Raw genomic sequence first — 19,688 nt, 5'->3', positions numbered from 1 at the left:
TATTGTGTACCTTCAAGCCAAGGGTGCCATTCTTCAAATGCCATTTTTATTGCCAGCAATTCTTTAACCCCAATGCTGTAGTTCTTCTCCGCTGGCGAGAAGCATCGGGAAAAGAATGAACAGGGGTGCAATATGTTAGTCACTGGTCTGACTTAGCACGGCTCCTACACCTACGTCAGAGGCATAGACTTCCACCATGAAGGGTCGTGTAGGGTCCGGATGGCAGAGACATGGTTTGTTGGCAAAGGCGTCTTTTTTTTTTTTTTTTTTTTTTTTTTTTTTAACTTCTGAAATGCAGTCACGGCTTCCATAGACCAAGTGGCAACGTTGGCTCCCTTCTTAGTCATCGCTGTTAAAGGAACAGTCAATGAAGAGTAGTCTTTGATGAAGGTCCTGTAGTAGTTGGTAAATCCCAGAAATCGTCTTAGAACTTTTAGGCCAGTGGGTTGTGTCCATTTCTGAATACTCTCAAGCTTCTGAGGGTCCATCTGGAAACCTTTGTTTGAGACAGTGTACCCTAAGAAGGGCACGGATTCCTTGTGGAATTCGCATTTAGTCAACTTGGCTAAGTATAAGCGGTTCTCGCGAAGTCTCTGCAGAACTCTTTTGACATCTTCCTGATGGGATTGCAGATCCTGGGAGAATATCAAGATGTCGTCTAAGTAGACAACGACACATTGGTAGAGTAGATCACAGAGAATGTCTTTCATCATGTTTGGAAGACAGCCGGGGCGTTGCACAAGCCAAAGGGCATCTCCGGGTATTCAAAGTGCCCATCCTGGGTATTAAAAGCCGTCTTCCATTCGTCGCCAGAGCATAAGAACATAAGAAAATGCCATACTGGGTCAGACCAAGGGTCCATCAAGTCCAGCATCCTGTTTCCAACAGTGGCCAATCCAGGCCATAAGAACCTGGCGAGTACCCAAAAACTAAGTCTATTCCATGTTACTATTGCTAAATGGCAGTGGCTATTCTCTAAGTGAACTTAATAGCAGGTAATGGATTTCTCCTCCAAGAACTTATCCAATCCTTTTTTAAACACAGCTATACTAACTGCACTAACCACATCCTCTGGCAACAAATTCCAGAGTTTAATTGAGCAGATGCGAACTAAGTTATATGCTCCTTTGAGGTCAAGCTTGGAGAATATTTTGGCTCCCTGTAACCTGTCTAATAGCTCCGAGATGAGTGGTAAGGAATAGTGATCCTTTACAGTGATCTCATTCAGACCTCTGTAGTCAATGCATGGACGTAATGTTCCGTCCTTCTTCCCCATGAAGAAGAAATCTGCGCCGGCAGGAGACTTGAAAGGTCTTATGAAGCCTTTCTGGAGATTCTCCTGGATGTACTCTGACATTGCTTTATTCTCTACCACAGAGAGGGGGGTAAACCCTTCCTTTGGGTGTCTCCGTATTAGGCTTCAAATTGATGGCGCAGTTATATGATCTGTGTGGAGGTAAGATATCAGCGGCTTCTTTTGAAAACACATCTTAGAAAGATGCATATTGAGGCGGCAACAACTGGGTAGTTGGCATGCATGGTATTGGAGAGACTTCCATCAAGCATTTGCCATGGCAATCTGGACCCCAACGTGAAAGCTCCAAAGTGACAGAGTTGAATTGTGGCATATGTTTCTGCAACCACGGTAACCCCAGTACCAAAGGGTGCATGGCCTTCTCTAACACAAAGAAGGAAATAGTCTCTGTATGAAGAGCACCAGTATGTAGACTCACTGGTTCTGTGAGCAGGGTTACTTCACCCAGTAAGGGCTCTCCATGAATAGAGGACAAAAGTAGAGGAGACGTCATGGTAGTGGTGGGGATCCACAAATGTTCCACTAGACATTTCAGAATGAAATTTCCTCCTGCCCCAGAATCCACTAGGGCAAGGGTCTGGTATTCTAGAGGAGTGCAGACTAAGGATACTGGAAGAGAGAGTGGAGGAGAGGGTGCAGTTAGACCTAAGAAGAGTCCTCCCACAGGACTTAGGTCTGCTAGTTTCCCGGACATATAGGGCATGTTTGAACAGCATGTCCAGCTTGTTCATAATACATGCATAGTCCCAACCTCTTTCGAGTTCGTCTCTTTAGAAGTCAAATGACTGCGGCACAATTGCATCGGTTCTTCGCCCGCAACAGGACCTGGAGGTATAGGCCTGGGTACAGACTTGACGCGAGTCTCTCCCTGAGGTGGTCTTCTGGGGCTCTTGACCTCTTGAACCTTGTCGTGAAGTCGGCGATCAATCCTTGTTGCCAACTTCATCAGGTCAGCTAAGGTTTCAAGCATCTCTCGAGCCGCCAGCTCATCTTTCAACCGGGAGTTCAGGCCTTTAAAGAAGAGGGTCTTCAAGCATCTAGGGTCCCAATGTAATTCAGAAGCCAACGTCTTGAATTCAATGGCAAAGTCTGGTAAAGGTTTATTACCTTGTTTTAGATGAACTAAAGTTGATCCTGCTGTCAAGTACCGGGCAGGGTCATCGAATACTGACTTGAACAGTTCAAGAAACCTGGCAAGATCATTCAGGATAGGGTCATTGCGCTCCCACAGCGGTGAGGCCTAAGCCAGCACTCTTCCATCCAGATACAAAAGGATGTAGGTGGTCTTGGCATACGCTGTAGGAAAATGGTTAGGTTGCAGAGAAAAGTGCATGCAGCAATGGTTGATAAATCCTCTACATTTCCAAACTTCACCTGTGAAGCATGTTGGAGCAGATAGAGGCACTGTAGTCTTGACCACCACTTCTGGCAGTGTAACGTCTTTACCTGCGGTAGTTGGTGTATTCATCTGTGCGTGTAACTGGTTAAAGGCAACAGTCAAGTTATCCAACAAATTCTGTTTGGAGATTCGCTGGGCCAGGCCCAGAATGGCCTGCAAAGCGGTGAGCTGAGCCGAATCCATGGAGTTAACAATTTGTTAGGGTTTTGAGGTGTTTGAATGGATTCTTGGGTACTGCGGTGATGGCCACTCCCATGGGGAGGAGCCCTGTGAGGAACTGCAGTACTAGGCTAGACTCTATACACGCAGACACAGAGAATTCGTATTTATTATGCAGCTGGGTGGTACAGCCAAGGATGGCACCAGTGAGGTAACCCAGTAGTCAGTCCAGGGGTCCTCAGGAGAGACGACCAGTCCCACGTTCGTATATATGGTAGGCAGCGCAGGATAGAAGGGAGAGTCCCGGATGCAGGCTGCAGCGCTCAGCTGAAGATGAGACAAGATGACAATGTTAGTTACTCACTGAAGTAGATAAGCTGTATTGATGAGAAACCTGGCAGGCAGAAGTAGTTGAACTGTAGGCACCAAGATGAGGAGAGCAGGCCCTCGAGCGAGTACCCAGTCTCCAGAGATGGTACCTGAAAGAAAGCACAAGAGCCCCCGAGGAGCAGGTAACCCAGGTTAGAGTTAACCCCGAAGTGCAAAGAGAGCTTCCAGCAGCTTAGACCGGAGCGTATCCAATCCTTGCTAACTCAGTTTGTTAGCAAATGAAGGGCAGGCTAAATACCCAGATGGCGTGACGTCACTCGGAGGGGACGTCCCCGAGGTTCCCGCCATGACGTGGATAAAGACGTGGGTGGCGTGCGCACACACCCTAGGAGGCCCTCAGGAAATCCATGGCGATCGCCGTTGCCATTCCAGGGATGCCGGAGAGAGCGGCCTGAAGATGCGGCAGCAGACATCTTCCTAAGGCTTGAAGAGAAAGAAGGAAGAAAGGTGAGGCACAGAGGTCAAAGCCGTCTGAGACTGACGGAAGCAACTGCGCCTCGGAGAGAACGTGCCACATCCGGATGCGCCGCCAAAGACACTCCACTTACCTTACCCTGAAAGCATCCAAGGGCTGCGACTTGAACTCGTAAGGAACTGCAGGACAAACCTTTTGCTAAGACAGCTTGCAAAAAAGACAAAATGTCCGATATGGAAGCCTGCGCCGGATCTAACTGGTGCTCCACACACCAAGTTTCAAAAACTCTCCACATTCTCACATAGGCCAACAATGTGGAAGGTTTACGAGAATGCAACAGAGTAGCCACCACAGCATCAGAATAACCTTTGTTCTTTATCCGGCGCCTCTCAAAAGCCATGCCGCTAGACAGAAGCGTTCGACGTCTTCCAAACAAACGGGACCCTGAGACAAGAGGCACGGTAGATCCCGAAATCGTAGAGGACCATCCAGCGCCAGGCTGATCAAATCCACGAACTATGGACGACATGGCCACTCCGGCACCACTAAAACAACTTCCGCCCGCTGGACCTTGCCTATCAGAGGCCAGGGAGGGAAACGCGTACAAAAGAACGTCCTGTGGCCAAGGAACCACAAGAGCATCTACACATTCCGCTCCTCATTCCCTCCAGTGGCTGAAGAACCAAAGGGCTTTGGAATTCTGGAATGTTGCCTTGAGATCCACTACCGTTCTGGACCACCTGTTGCATATCAGCTGTAAAGCTTCTTCACACAGTTCCCACTCCCCCCGGGTTGAGATGATGATGACTGAGGAAATCGGCTTGGACGTTGTCCACTCTGGCGATATGAGAAGCTGCAATGCTGAACAGATGTTGTTCCGCCCAGGAGATCAGCTGTTGCACCGCCTGCGCCACCAGTTGGCTTCGAGTTCCTCCCTGGCGATTGATGTATGCTACCGTGGTCACATTGTCAGAGAGAATCTGCACCGACTTCCTCCAAAGGAGAGGTTGAAGAGCCTGCAATGCCAATCGTACCACTCTGGTCTCTAACCGATTGATCGACCACCGTGCTTCTTCGCTGGACCACTGTCCCTGAACAGATGTCTTCTGACACACCGCTCCCCAGCCTGAAAGACTGCCATCTGTGGTGACTACAGTCCACTCCGGAACCTCTAGAGGAACTCCACGCCGTAGATTGTCCGCCCGTAACCACCAATCCAGACTGGATTGAGCATCCCCTGTAAGGGGGAGGGGAATGTGGTATTGTTCAAAAACCAAGCTCCAGCGGAAAAGCAATGCAGACTGTAGAGGTCTTATATGCGCAAAGGCCTAGGGAACCAACTCCAGAGTGGATGTCATTGAACCGAGGACTCTCAAATAATCCCGTACACGTGGTATAGGAATGGACAATAAGTCTCGGATTTGCGCTTGCAGCTTGAGAAGGCGATGTTCTGGAAGGAACACTCTCCCCCGAAGAGTGTCGAACAGTGCGCCCAGAAATTCCAGCGGCTGTGAGGGAACTAGGTGGCTCTTGTCCTAGTTGATCACCCAACCTAGGGATTGCAAGAAGTCGATGACTCTGCTGATCGTTGAACGACAAAAAGACTCCAACTTCGCCCGAATTAACCAATTGTCCAAGTACGGATGGGCCAAAAGACCTTTTCTTCCTGAGTTGCGCTGGACAAAAGGAGGAAGGAGGCAAGTTAATGATTATACTACAAGAAGGGAGCAAGGCCGTGGAGGCATGCACCAGTAATATGAAACTTACCTCTTTGTTCTTAATTTATTTCATTGAATTGAGTAAATAATAAAAAAAGATAGTTCATTGGAACTTTTTTGTAGGTGTTTCCATTCTGAAACATATTACCCCCCCCAGTCCTCGTTATCACAATCTGTTTGAATTTTATCATGGTTTGGGTTAGTACTACCTCTGCTAGTGGCTGTTCCCACATCCACCACCCTCTCAGTGTAAAAAAAAAAAAAAAAGTATTTCTTCTGAGCCTCCCTTCAGTTTAACATAGTAATATAGTACTGTAGATGATGAGAAACAAAACATCCGCCCATCCAGTCTGCCAAGGTATTCTGTCCACAGTGCTAAGGATGCATCCCAGCTGTTGGCTACAGAGTGACCACTTGAAACTTTCTCCTTATGCAGGACAGCTTTTGTCTTCTTCTGATTTCCATCTTGAGTAGAAGAAGCATACAAGATCCCCACAAGTTCTCTGCAGCACCTATCTTTCCCATGAGGAACCACAAGGCACTACAATAATCTAAGTAGCCAGCAGTACTAGTGTGGGAGTAATCCAAACATCTATCCCCCTAACGGGCCGATTCAGTAAACCACACAGGAGAATGGGCGAGCGCGCATAGGCCACTCTCCTGTGCGCGCGATTCAATAACTTAATTTATTTAAATTAGGGCCTGCGGTAACAAGAGGCGCTAGGGACACTAGCGCATCCCTAGCACCTCTTTTTTGACGGAAGCGGCAGCTGTCAGCGAGTTTGACAGTGGACGCTCAATTTTTGCCGGCGTCTGTTCTCAAACCCGCTGACAGCCACGGATTCGGAAACTGGACGCCGGCAAAATTGAGCGTCCGGTTTTCAAGCCGCGGGCCCATTATAAATTTTTTTTTTTTTTTTTTTTTAACTTTTGGGGCTCCGACTTAATATCTCCATGATATTAAGTCGGAGGGTGCACAGAAAAGCAGTTTTTACTGCTTTTCTCTGCACTTCCCCGGCACCGGCAGAAATTAGCGCCGACCTTTGGGGAGGCACTAATTTCTTAAAGTAAAATGTGCGGCTTGGCTGCACATTTTATTTTTCTGAATCGCGTGGGAATAACTAATAGCGCCTGCAACATGCATTTGCATGTTGCAGGCACTATTAGTCGGGGGGGGGGGGGGGGGTTGGACGCGTGTTTTCGACGCGCTATTACCCCTTACTGAATAAGGGGTAAAGCTAGCGCGTCAAACGCACGTTGAAATGCCGGTTAACAGTGCGCTCCACCATCCAAAAGATTTTCAATGTAAATATCTGCTGTGGATTATCACTGCGTGTGGAAACTGTATGTTTTGGCTTTGGCTACCTCATTTGTAGCATTTGTTTCCTACCACCAGCAGCAAGGACTCTTCCTCTGCCACCTTGTTTGGTTTGTGGTGCTTTGTTTTAAACAGAACCATTTGTCTTTTTTTTGTTTTGTTTTTAATTCTTTTGTGTGTTCATTTTAAGGCTGTTATTTGTGCAATCTCTGCTGTGGATGAAATTACTTACAAGAAGGCAGAAGAAAAATACATGAAAGGACCCTCTGTCAGTAAGAGGTAGTATGTGCCTTGTAATACAAGGGGATTGAGGATGAGTGGGGGGGGGGGGGGGGGGGGGGTTCTTGACCAGAAGATGCAGACAGAGGAAGGAAACAAAGCTTTGCTTTGCACTTAGATTGTTCTGAGACTTGATTCACGCTAATGAATCCTGCATTCATGTTTGTACCCCAGATCAGTCCAGAGAAGTAGGTTTTGCATCCCTACCAGCAGATGGAGGCAGAAAACCAAAACCTTTGAGGCATTGCTACATAACCTAGAGTGCCACCTGCAGTCCCTCAGTATTTCTCTGTCGCCAGCAGATGGTAGAGGTACAAACCTGCAGTCTGGAATTTAAAAAAAAAAAAAAGTAGAGGTTAGAAGAGGAGACATTCCCTGAGGTGTTAGGTTCCTTTGTGAACCATCCTTTAGGTTGAGCTGGGCAAGTGGACGGTTGGAAATTCCTGGGCAGCTTGACCCACAGCAGTTCCAGGATGCTGATAGCCAGGGATCCTGGCTCCCTCTGCGTCCCTGAAGGCTTCTTCCCAGATATCCTTAAGGGTTGTTTTTCTTTCTGCTGTGGGTTTCTTGTTGGCTGGGCTGCTACTGCCTCTTTAAGTTTTACCAAAAAAAAAAAGCTGAGCGACAGTTTCAGCCATTTTCCCTATAGGGCGGGGCAGGCCAGAGCTGGGTAAGTGGAGTTGCGGGGACCGCGACTCAGTGATCGGGTCGGGGGTTGAGCTGCATGGCCATTTTTAACCTTGCTTGCCCTTGTCGCTTTAGCTTTCCCATGCTCCGCGACCGTGCAGTGAGTTGCAGGCCCAAACATGTGTCCCTAAAATGGGAACCAGTAGCTGACTCAGCAGGGGATCTGGAGAGCCTTGCAGTGAAGGGGAAAGCGTAGGCCAGAAGGAGAGCTGAAGCAGGGCACAGATTCCCCCTCTGCCATTGTTACCAATGTTGGTATCTGCACAAGAGTTGGGGGGGGGGGGGGGGGTGGAGAATCACACCAGTCCTGGGTTAGATGAGGAAGATGTGGATTTTTCCACATAATTTGTTATCTTTATCCATAAAGTGTTCCTGACCAGGAAGAATGTAGGGACTAAGCAATCTATGGGCCCTCGGGTTCATACCGCTGCAAAGGCGCTACAGATCCCCCTCCACTTAGGGGGTCAAGAGAACTTCTTCGCCACCTGGGCCTGGATCATCCGGAAGATCCTGCTGCTTCTTGGACCTGGATGATCCGGATGTTGATCCTGGGGTCACTCCTGTGGACCTTGAGGACCCGGCGGATCCCGACCAGGGGGTAAGTAAGGACATGGTGGATCTGGAAGAGGTTCTGGTAGCGGAAGGCAGCAATCCTAGTGTGGTGCAACTATTCCTTAAGGAGGAACTGAAGCCGCTTATTCCCCATGTTCTCCTGGACTGATTTAATCCCCAGCTCCAGCAGGAGACTGACAGTGATGGGGTGGACCCGGTCTTGGATGGTCTCCGGGGTCCGCCTATGGCCTTTCCGCTCCCTAAGAAGGTCAAGAAACTGGTAAGTTGGGAATGGGATCTCCTAGAGGCGGGCCTGAAGGTGGCCAGGGCGATGGCAAAGTTGTATCCTCTAACTGAAGAAATTCTTCAGCTGTTGGAGTTGCCCAAGGTGTATGCTTCAGTGTCGGCGGTCACCAAGAAGACAATGATCCCGATGGCAGGGTCACTGGCCTTAAAGGGACGTGCAGTATCATAAGCTGGAGATTCATCTGAAGCAGATGTTAGAGGTGTTTGTGCTGGGTCCAGAAGGCTCAGGAAAAGTCTTCAGTCGTGACTGAGGCTGATAGCCAGCCAGGCAGCCCAGGTGGAGGCTAGAATTGCGTATGTGGTGGATGCACTTTACAGCTTGATACAGACTTTAGCCAGAAGTATGGTTGCAGTGGTCTTGGCACAACAGTTGTTATGGCTGTGAAATTGATCAGCGGACATGTGGTCCACATCTCAATTCTGTTATCTTTCCTTAAAGGAAAAATTGCTGTTTGGGGAAGACTTGGCACAGTTAATCAGGGTGCTTGGAGAATCAAAGGGCCATAAGCTGCCAGAGGACAGGAAGTCAGCATGGAAAACTTTCACCTCGTTTCCATTTTTGAGAAGGTCACCATTTTTGTTCCCTGAAGAGTTCTGTGTCAGTTGTGGGGCAGAGGCAGGATTCCAGACTGCAGCAGTCCTTTCAAGGAGCATCTAGGAATCCCCGAGAGGGTTCCGGCCAGGGGGCTGGGGCTGATAAGACCTCTCAATGAGGCCTGCAGGGTCCACTCTCTCGATGTAGTGGTGGTGGGCCCTCTATCGCTTTTCTACAGGGTGTGGACCAGAATTACCTCTGATCAATGGGTCCTAGAGGTAATAAAAGACGGCTACACATTAGAATTTTCTCAACCCATTCGGGAGGCATTCGTGATATCTTGCTGTGGATCGAGAGGAAGGCAGCAAGCAATTTGAGCTACCTTGGAGTGCCTTCAGGGTCTGGGTGTGATAGTCCTGGTGCCATTGGAGGAGCAAGACAGCAGTTGGTACTCAATTTATTTTGTCTTTCCAAAGAAAGAGGGGTCCTTTTTGTCCCATTCTCAATTTGCAGAAGATGAATGTATCACTTCGGGGTCCCTGTTTCTGGATGGAAACATTGCAGATGGTTATAGCGGCGGTTTGTCAAGGAGAATGTCTGGTGTTTTTAGACTTGACCGAAGCCTATCTTCACATTCCCATCAGAGCAGAGCATCAAAAGTTCTGAGTTTTGTGGTCCTGGGGCAGCATTTCCAGTTTCTGGCTCTCCTGTTTTGTCTGGCAATGACGCCGCACAGGTTCACGAAGGTGATGGTAGAGGTAGCGGTGGCTCTACGCAGGGAGGAAATCCTGGTTCTTCCTTACCTAGACAACTAGTTAATTTGAGGAAAATCTGAAGAAGAGTGTCAACAGTCGATTGTGAGGGTTCTGGATCTCTTGCAATCCTTGGGCTGGGTGGTTAATTGGACGAAGACTCACCTGTGCCCCACCTAAATGCTGGAGTATTTGGGGGAGAGATTCGATACCCGCATTGAGAGTTTTTTTTCTCACCTCTGAGAGGATTCAGAAGTTGCAAGCTCAGGTGGGAAGGTTACTGAAGTTGTTGGTCTTCAGGGCTTGGGATTATCTTCAGGTGCCGGAGTCAATGGCATCTACCTTGGATTTTGGTACCTTGGGCATTTTCTCACATGCGTCCGCTCTCACGGTGGAATCGTTGTCAAAGGAGTTTCATCAACTGTTGCCGCTACTGGGGGTCTCCAGGTCCACTCTCGTGTGCTCACTGTTTCAAAAGGGAATGGATCTGAAGATTCCGAGCTGGATGGTAGTGACCACGGATGCCAGCCTCAAGGGTTGGGGAGCGGTCTGCCGGAGGCAGTCAGTGCAAGGACTGTGGTCACCAGCGGAAGCAGCATGGTCTATCAACAGGTTGTAGACGAGGGAAGTGCAAAGAGCATTGGTGGAGTTCCTCCTGCTGATCCACAGTCAGATGGTCAGTGTTTTCAGACAATGCCACTACAGTGACATATATCAATCGGCAGGGGTGACGGAGAGTTGCGCAGTGGCTCAGGAGTTTTTTGTCTGGGTGGAGTTACATTTGAAGCGAATAGCCGCTTCTCATATGTCGGGAGTGGACAATGTGCAGGTGAACTATCTCATCTGACAACAGTTGGACCCGGGAGAATGGGAGCTATCGGGGGAAGCCTTCGATCTTATCCGATCCCATCAGGGCAGTCCAGGTCTGGATCTGATGGTGTCCAGGAACCAATGCCAAGGGTAACAAGTTCTTCATTCGCAGGAGGGAAGTCTGAGCCAAGGGCATAGTTACTCTAGTTCTTCCATGGTCCACAGAGATTCTTCTGTATGTGATCCCTACATGGCCTCTAATAGGCCTGGTGTTATGAAGCATCAAGAGACATCTTGGTTGAGTGAGGCTGGTCTTGCCAGAGTGGCCGCATTATCCGTGGTTCGCAGACCTGGTTCAGCTCGCAGTGGATAGGCCCCTGAGGTTGGCTCATCTATAGGGGCTATTAAGACAAGGTCCTATCGGATTGCGCAGATCACTTCTGTCTCACAGCTTGGCTTTTGAGAGGAGATGTTTACAGTTGAAAGGTTACTTGGAACCAGTGATTCCTACTTTGCATCAGGCTAGGAGGCCGGCCATATGTATGGTGTATGTCCAGGTGTGGAGAGTATTCGACAACTGGTGTGTGAAGGAAGGCATTGACCTGTTAAAGGTGAATATTACGCAGTTCTTAGCCTTTCTGCAACACCCTTTCCAAGGGCTTTGCTTACAATTCTCTGTGGGTTCAGGTGGCAGCCTTGGGTGGTCTCAGAGGCAAGTTCCGAGGGAGGTCATTGGCCTTGCATCCAGATGTGGGGAGATTTCTCAAGGGGGTCAAGCATCTGCATCCACCGGTGCATTGGTTGTGTCCAACGTGGAATCTGAACTTTAGTCTTGGTGGTGCTTTGTGGACCTCCATTTTGAGCCATTGAGGATGGCCTCTTTGAAGGACCTCATTCGGAAGGTTCTCTGGCAATTTGTTCAGCTCAAAGAATTTCAGAGCTGCAGGCTTTGTCCTTTAGGGAGCCTTTTCTAAGCATCTCAGACAAGGGAGTGTTGTTGCATACTGTTCCCTCATTTCTTCCCAAGGTGATTTCTTCCTTCCACCTGAGTCAAACAGTAAAGCTTCCTGCTTTCTTGAATTGGGTGGATGAATCCTTAAGAGTCCAGAGAGCGCCATCTTTTGGATGTTCATCGGGCACTGTTGCATTATTTAAAAGTCACCAATGGTTTTCGGCGATTGGATCATTTGTTTGTCTTATTTGGAGTTGCAAAAAAAGGGTTGCAAGGCCTCCAAGGGCACAATAGCGCGTTGGCTGCAGGAAACAATTATCTCGGCCTACAATTGCAAAGGAAGGAAAATTCTGGATGGATTGTGTGCGCACTCTACTAGGATGCAAGCCACATTTTGGGCTGAGTGTCAGTTGGTTTCTCCGCATGAGATTTGTAGAGCGGTGCCACGGTTGTCTTTACACGCTTTTTCTCACCATTACTGGTTGGATGTTAAAGCTCCAAGTATGGCATCCTTTGGTAAAAGTGTGTTGCATGGGGGTCTTTCGTGGACCTACCCCATGAAGGGTTGCTTTGGTACATCCCACTTGTCTGGACATCTGGGGTATGAACAGGAAAGGAAAATTGGGTTCTTACCTGCTAATTTTGCTTCCTGAAGTACCACAGCTCAGTCCAGAGACCCATCCCTGTGTATTTGGTGCTCAAGACATTGCGGTAAGTCTGTTTTTATGTCATACTTTCTGGGAAGAGCTGTCAGGTTGTACATATTCAGAGCTTTCAGAAGATGACCTGGTTTTGTTATCCCTTGGGCTGTTGCTGATTATGCTATGTTCAGGGGTTTCCTATATCGGGTTAAGTGTTTCTGCTTATTTACACAAGAGTTGGGGTGGTTGATCTCTAATCTGGCTTGGGTACAGGTCAATACTGAGGGACTGCAGGTGGCACACTAGGTTATGTAGCAGTGCCTCAAAGTCTTTGGTTCTCTGCCTTCATCTGCTGGTAGGGATGCAAAACCCACTTGGCTGGACTGATCTGTGGTACTTCAGGAATGAAAATTAGCAGATAACCAATTTTCCTTTAAACTGTGCCCAGGTTTGACAAGAGATTATCTCGCATAATTAAGCCTCCAAATTCAAAGTGGTGGTTAAAGATTCATTCAAATGGAGCGCTTAGTTTTGTACAGCAGATGTTTAGTAGCCATCTTTCATTTCATACTGTACTGTATTTTAGCTTATGAAAAAGGCAATCTTGCAACCTTGTAGTGTGATTTTTGCTGAGAACTCTGGACTGTGTTCAGGATCATGTACTCAATGTCCCAGGCCTGCAAGCTAGACCATGGGGCATTTTCTGCTAAGTATCCTCTCCTGGAAACAGAAGCAAGGGGTTGTTTCAAGTGCTGATGAGAGTCTGCCTCTGTTCTTCCCCTACTTCAGCTAGGATTTGGGAATACACTGGATTGATAGGCATGGTATGCAGTTGGAGACTGAGAGCTGTTTCACCTTTATTGCATGAAGGTTAGGGCTGGGTGTGGTAGTCCCATTTTAGAACTGTGCCTTAGATCTGTGTAGTTTCCTGGAGGTCCCAGGTCATGCATTGAGAATGAAGGCAGTTTAGATTGTAAACACACCACATCAATGTAGCGAGATGAATATTATGGATTGATGTCATTCATCCCAACTTTAATGTTTTCATCTTGTTCAGGGAAAGAGAAATATTTGAGAAGCAAATCTTAGAAGAAAAGAAATCCCGTGAACTCTTAGAGATGGAAGCAGATCCTGGGGAAGCTGAAGATGGGCACTGAGTGGTTTCAAACTTTGAATGTAAAGAAAAACCTAGAAGTGACTCATTTTCACTGTAGTAATATCAAGCCTCATTTGTTCATGTAGATTTTAGAAGGTTCCTTCTGCGCTTGTTCCTTGGTTTTCTTTTAATATTTTATCCTTGCTGGAGCTGGGTAAGTTTTTGATTATTCCAGAGCATCAGAAATGCAGCAAACCAGCAGCCACCTGTTGCTTTCCATCTGATGCTAATTGTAGCTCTATCATGTGCTTCCTCTAGTATGATGATCTTTTTAGAAGCGGGTGCCTTCAGTATTTATAGGCTAGATTCGATCACCCTTGTGCTCAAGCTGTTTCTGCTGCTGTGCCTTGATGGGGAGGGCTGGATTGCCTCAGCAGGAATTGTGCCTTCTGCCTCATCAGCTTGAACTGAAATCTGGCCCAAGTTGCCACTTTGACACTACTGTACCCTCTGCTGAGCCTCCTCTAGCTATAAACTACCCTTTCTCTCCAGGGACTGAAATCAGGTGTTTGGCTTTTTTTGTTTTGTTTTGTTTTGTTTTGTTTTTTTAAGAAAACTATCATGACATACCTATGTGAAATATATTAAGGTACTAGCAAATCCTTTATTTTGTTTCCATTTGAATGCTTTGCACAGGTAGTAGGAAATAGTCTGAAATCTATAATGTATCCTGGCCCCAAGTGACCTTGTTTAGTGGGAACTGTTGTTAATAGTTTCTTCCTTTCTCCATGTGAATGTACAGTTTTCTTTCTGCTATGCATAAGTTATTTCATATTTTAGCACTGCATTAAAACAACTGAATGTAAGTCCAAGATAAAGGAAAGAAATATTGTATGTTTGAACCTGCCTTATGCATTGTAGTACTGACCCCTAGATTTACACTGAGCGGGCTGTACAAAAACTTTCCAAATGAGCAGCCTTCTCTCTTGAATGTGTCTTGGGGGGGAGAGGGGCCTGCTCTCCTGAATGTGGGCAGCTGATTGTATTTAGTGATTCTGGGCCAATCCTGTGTAAATGAGTCTTGGTGAATGATACTTCTGCAAAGGTCCAGCAAAATAGATGGTAGTACATGAGCTTTTGAGATCTCAGATCCAGGATTCAGCGGTGACTGTAGGATTGCAAGAAGGAGCTTTTCTGGCTAGAGCATTATTTCTAAAGCACTGGTCTGTGGAGTGGCAGTTTATTGTAGGATCAAGCAGCCACCCACTGCAGTCACCTAGAGAATGGCACCCAGCCAGTCAGCTGCAGCTATAAGTAGAATGTTCTCTACTGCCTTGAACTGTCCAGTCAGTGGCCTGAGAGTGGCTTTGCTGTAGGCCCCACCGTGCTGCACTCTTCCTCTTCCAGGTGCAGGGATAGACTGCTGGCACTCTGGCTCTTCACTACCCCTGGCCATGAACAGCTGATCAAGTCAGCAAACCAAACATGCACATCAAGCTCAGCTTACTCCCACTCTTAACTCTTTAGCTATATATTTTTTTGTTGAACAGGTTACTGACTATGCAACTCAAAGGCTGCAAGAATCACCAGATCCCTTAAATGCATAGCATCTGCCCCCCACCCCCCAGCCCCTATATATATTTTTAGCCCCTGCCTACACTATCCTCTGGAATGAGAGGACCTGAGTTTTTTTTTCTCTTTTCCCCTGTTCTCGATGCAAGAAGCACAGCTCCTTTGTCAATAATCCTTGTAGTTTTAAAAACAAAATTAAAGGGTGACTGGGGCAGACTCCTAAAGGGGAGAGAAAATGCATGCAGTCCCCACTGCACTTTTAACAATAGAGGGAACACCCCCCCCCCCCCCCCCCCCACACACCGTGCTGTTCATGCCAAAGCAGGGAACTCCTACTCCCTCAACTCAACCAGCCAGCTCTGGTCCACATCTGTTTAGGAGGTCAGCCCGGACATCAAAAAGGCTGAGAAGCACTGGTCTAGGGGACTTTGGGTTGGCAAGAATGCTGACAAGCCAATGGTGTCCAGCAGAGACTGGATTAACAGTGATTAGACAGCCAGCAAAAGCTTAGTCTGGTGGTGGTAAATTTGTGGTGAAAAGGTTAAGGTGACACTTCATCAAGATCCTAAACACGTCAGATCACATGAATCCAGTGTGTTCAGTCCATTATTTTTATTTTTCTAATAGACAATCCTACTTTAGTTTCCTATGTTAGTCCTCAAAGGACTTACAAACACGGATATGACACTGCCCTGATTGAGAGAAGTGCTCTCACACAGGTGTGTTAGTGCTAAATAGGATATAGTGCAGAGGTGGCTAGCTCTGGTCCTTGAGAGACACAAACAGACTGGGTTTTCAGGATATCCATCATGAATATGCATAAGGTAGATTTGCATACAATGGAGGCAGTGCATGCAAATCTATCATGCATATTCATGATGGATATCCTGAAAACCTGGTCTGTGGCTTTCAAGAACTGGCATTGGCCATCCCTGATATAGTGTGACCTGGTTTGGAAGGCCAGTTTGGTGTATTATGCATCAGTTGTTGGGTCGTTTCTTACACTAGATAAGGGGTGCTATGCTGCTAGAGTTGTAGGTGAATGATCTATGTATTTCCATGGGTTTTTAGAATGGGATGTCCTTTTGCCTCATTAGATTTTTTTCCTGATGAGTAGGAATTCTGCTGTGCAGTAAGAAATACAAAACCAATACACACACCCTCCTTCCCACCACGTTGCATAAGCTCCTATAAGTACATGGATCATACACCTGCAAATCCAGCAAAATGGTACACCTCATCCAGTGCAAGAAATGTCTGAACAGATTTTATGTAAGAGACCAACTCAGGCTGGGGTGGCCATCTCTGGTTCTTAAGAAGCACAAGTAGGCCAGGTTTTCAGGATCTCCACAATGAATATGCATGAGAGAGAGTTGAATGCATTGCCTCCATCATGTGCAAATCTCTCATGTATATTTAGGATGGAGATCCTGAAAACCTGGCCTGTTTGTGGCTCAAAGATTGGAATAGGCCCTCCAAACCAGTATCCACTGGGGTAGGGCTAGGCAACTCCTGGTCCTCTAGTGCTGTGAATAGGTCTGTTTTCCAGGACACCTATGATTAATATGCATGAGATATTTGCATACAATGCCTCCATTGTATTCTGCAACTTCCATAATTGTATGTTCATTGTGGATTTCAACATAGCAAAATAAACATACATAAAATATATAATATTACAATCAAATAAAATATTATATAAAATTAGCCATTCATTACATCATGTGAATGCCTTATATCATGTATAGTCAGGGTAGATTAGGGATGGCTAACTCCGGCCTTCGAGAGCCACAAACAGGCCAGTTTATTAGGATCTCCACAATGAATATACATAAGTTTGCATACAATGGAGGCTGTGCATACAAATCTACTTCATAGATAGTGGTTGAGGATATCCTGAAAATCATGCTTGTTTGTGACTCTTGAAGACCAGAGTTGGCCATTCCTGTTGCAGTTATTCTGCAAACCTTACCTGGTTATGGCACTTGAGGACCAAAGTTGCCTATCCTTGCACTATATCCCATCTAGCATCAACCCCCCTATGCGACAGCACGTCACCAAACCAGGATCATTTACCTCTGATTTATCTTTTACATTTTCTAAAAGCAGCTTTTAAATTGCACAGGAAATTGGAACAGGGTTACTTTTGTGGGTTTTTTGTCTATTAAATTCATTCTCAATATTTTAAATCTTGGGAGACTTATCGGCACCTGCTCTCATTCCTGATGAGGTGTTACGGTAGCTCCTTATTCACAACAATTCTAATGCTTCCAGAGTGTAAACTTCTGTTTCCAACTGATGCCAATCTAATCTTCGCTGGACACTATCTCCATAATCTGGTGTGGGAATTCCTTCCACGTGTCTTCTGGACATTTTATTTTTGTACATTTGCATTCTGCTAATCCAGAATATGTTCTCATAGCGGCTCACAGTCAAGTATACAAAAGCAATAAAACTGAACATTGTTTTAACTGCACTAATACAACTTATGTAACAAAATCAAACAATTTCAAGACAAGACAAACATCCAGAATAAAAAAAAAATAGCCCCATCAATGGGAAATATAATTAAAAATACATCGTCACATCACTACTACCATGGAAACTCTCAAAATCAGAATAGCTGGAACCCTCCTACATGCGTGAAATTTGCAGGGAGAGAGAATATGGTCTGTAAGAACCATGCACCCAATATGGGTGAAACAGCAAACCTTTTAGAAATGAAACCAAAACCACTTCCTGCAGCCCTACATTCTCCAAAGCTCAGGTACTATAAGATTTATTTTTTTATTTGGCCTTTAAAAGGTATCACAACCTATTACGCTTCCACTTTATGGTAGTTACAGGAGTTGCTGTGTGTAATTGGTGATGCAGTTTTTCCTCGGAAGGCATAAAGTCAGCTTCAGAAAAACAATGTATTTTAAAAACCGAGACGCATGATGCTGGGGAAAAAGCAAACTTTTGATGCTGCAAGAACAAAATGAAAGTGTGACAATAAGAATGTATTGGAGAAGCTGGTTCCGAGAGCCTTTCCAGTTCTGTTAGAGCCCAGCTCCCCTGTAGTTCATGGTTTGTGTTGGAATATCATTCCATTGTGGCTATTGCATAGTCACCCAAAAATATTTCTTTTCTTATACTGGTTCACTTTCTGTTTTGCTGTCTTTTTTTATAGAAATGTAGCTAGTGCCTCATATTTCTGACTCTATTCTACCTCACCCCACCTTTTTTTTTTATTTTCTTCTTTAAAGCCTTAGTGCCATGTAAAGCTGTAAGTGTGGCCTTATTTCTCAATGACACAAGAGGATAGAAGATAAGATGCAGAGTATTCCTTCCACATTCTTGGTTCTTCCTAGCACTGAAATTGTATTTTGGCAAGCCTCTGACAGTGGTGTTCTGCATCTTGCTGGACATGAACCTGCACTCTCTCTAGCAGTGTTTTACTGCCTCTGAGTTATCTACTAGGTGGTATGAATACCTGCAGGGCAGGAGCCTGGGGCTGACTCCAGCCTGAGAAATCACTCTGCTCTCCCACTACCCTAGCAGTAAAGAGCAGTTTATTTCAGTATTAGAAAGCTGGCAGACTGTAGCTATAATCTAGTTACAATTTATTTTGTGACATAGTGTTTCCTTTCATGAAGCTTGGATGCCAGAATGCTAAAACATATCATCATGCCTGTGCTTATGTAGGGCAGAAGAAATTGAACTATAATATTGTCCATTGTCCAGTCCCAGGCTAAGAAATGACTCAGATTTTTTTTTTTTAACATCCAAACAAATTGTACTTATGTATTTTTACATTACCGTGTTAAGATGTTTCCTAAAACTGTATTGGGGTGACAGATATCTATGATAAGTTGTTGCAAATGTATTACTTTAATATAGCCCTGCTGTTCTTTTCCGTTATAGATTTGTGGTAAAGACCTATCAAATGTCTTAATCACTTGTCGTGGATGTTACTAAGGAAAGTGTGACGTGAAAACAATGCGTGATATGTAGTATAGAAGCACTAATACTGCTAAATGTGCCAATCTGCCTTCCCATCTCTCTTCTATAAATATTTTAACAGGGGTTTCCATGTACAGTAAGGTTTTCAGTGTGTAATTCCTGCATGTCTGTCTTTAGGATGGGCAATGTGCAGCTTGCACTGGATTTTCTGCTGAGATTATACAGAATATTCTAATGCTGAAACCATACAGAAATGGCATGCAGCAACCAGAAGCTGATTTGTTTTGCAGAAGCAAGGACTTGTGCAGTACTATCTGCTGCTGTACAGTAATGTTGAATAATGCCAACTGTTGTTGATTTTCTTTCATGAAAAGCTTTATTCATTTCTTACCTTTTTGTATTCTAGGTATGTACAGTACTGAATTAAATGATATTGGACTACCAGTTTGTTTATTTTTTCTTGTCTAGATGTACACACACTAGTATTCTGCTAGCATTTTATTCATGTAAATATTTATTTTAAATCTCAATACAGTTCTGACGAAGCTGACCTGTCACCTGGGGGACCGGTCCAGTTTAGTTATCTTAAGAGTAGCTGTGTACACTTCCATTCTAGGGTGTTGCACTGCTACTCATCTGACATTTGTGGGATTTTAATGTGAAAGAGGAATGGAAGTAAAGACATTCTTGCTCCTATTGTACAACTGCACCAGTGTTTATATGTTTTCTCTGAGGATAGCAGGCTGGCAGTCCTCCTGCATGGGTGACATCATACTGTGGAACCTGGCACAGAAAACTTAAGTCAAAGTTTCTAGAATTTGAGCCTCTCTGAGCATGCTCAGCATGC

At 45.8% G+C, this 19,688-nt stretch overlaps 1 protein-coding gene across 3 annotated transcripts in view; it reads left to right on the top strand.

Moving 5' to 3' along the window:
* The window catches only part of PWWP3A (PWWP domain containing 3A, DNA repair factor), a 102,098-nt gene extending 82,813 nt beyond the window's left edge, over positions 1 to 19,285 (top strand). For all 3 annotated transcript variants that reach the window (XM_029613229.1, XM_029613228.1, XM_029613230.1), the window contains exons 13-14: positions 6,905 to 6,993; positions 13,286 to 19,285. In XM_029613229.1, the coding sequence (XP_029469089.1) occupies positions 6,905 to 6,993; positions 13,286 to 13,385 (189 nt within the window). In that variant the 3' untranslated portion in view covers positions 13,386 to 19,285. The remainder of the gene's footprint in view (positions 1 to 6,904; positions 6,994 to 13,285) is intronic.
* Positions 19,286 to 19,688: the final 403 nt, after the last annotated feature.

The sequence above is a fragment of the Rhinatrema bivittatum genome, chromosome 8 (assembly GCF_901001135.1).
Source record: "Rhinatrema bivittatum chromosome 8, aRhiBiv1.1, whole genome shotgun sequence".
Lineage (NCBI taxonomy): Eukaryota > Metazoa > Chordata > Amphibia > Gymnophiona > Rhinatrematidae > Rhinatrema > Rhinatrema bivittatum.
This window is presented reverse-complemented; position numbering and strand designations above follow the sequence as displayed.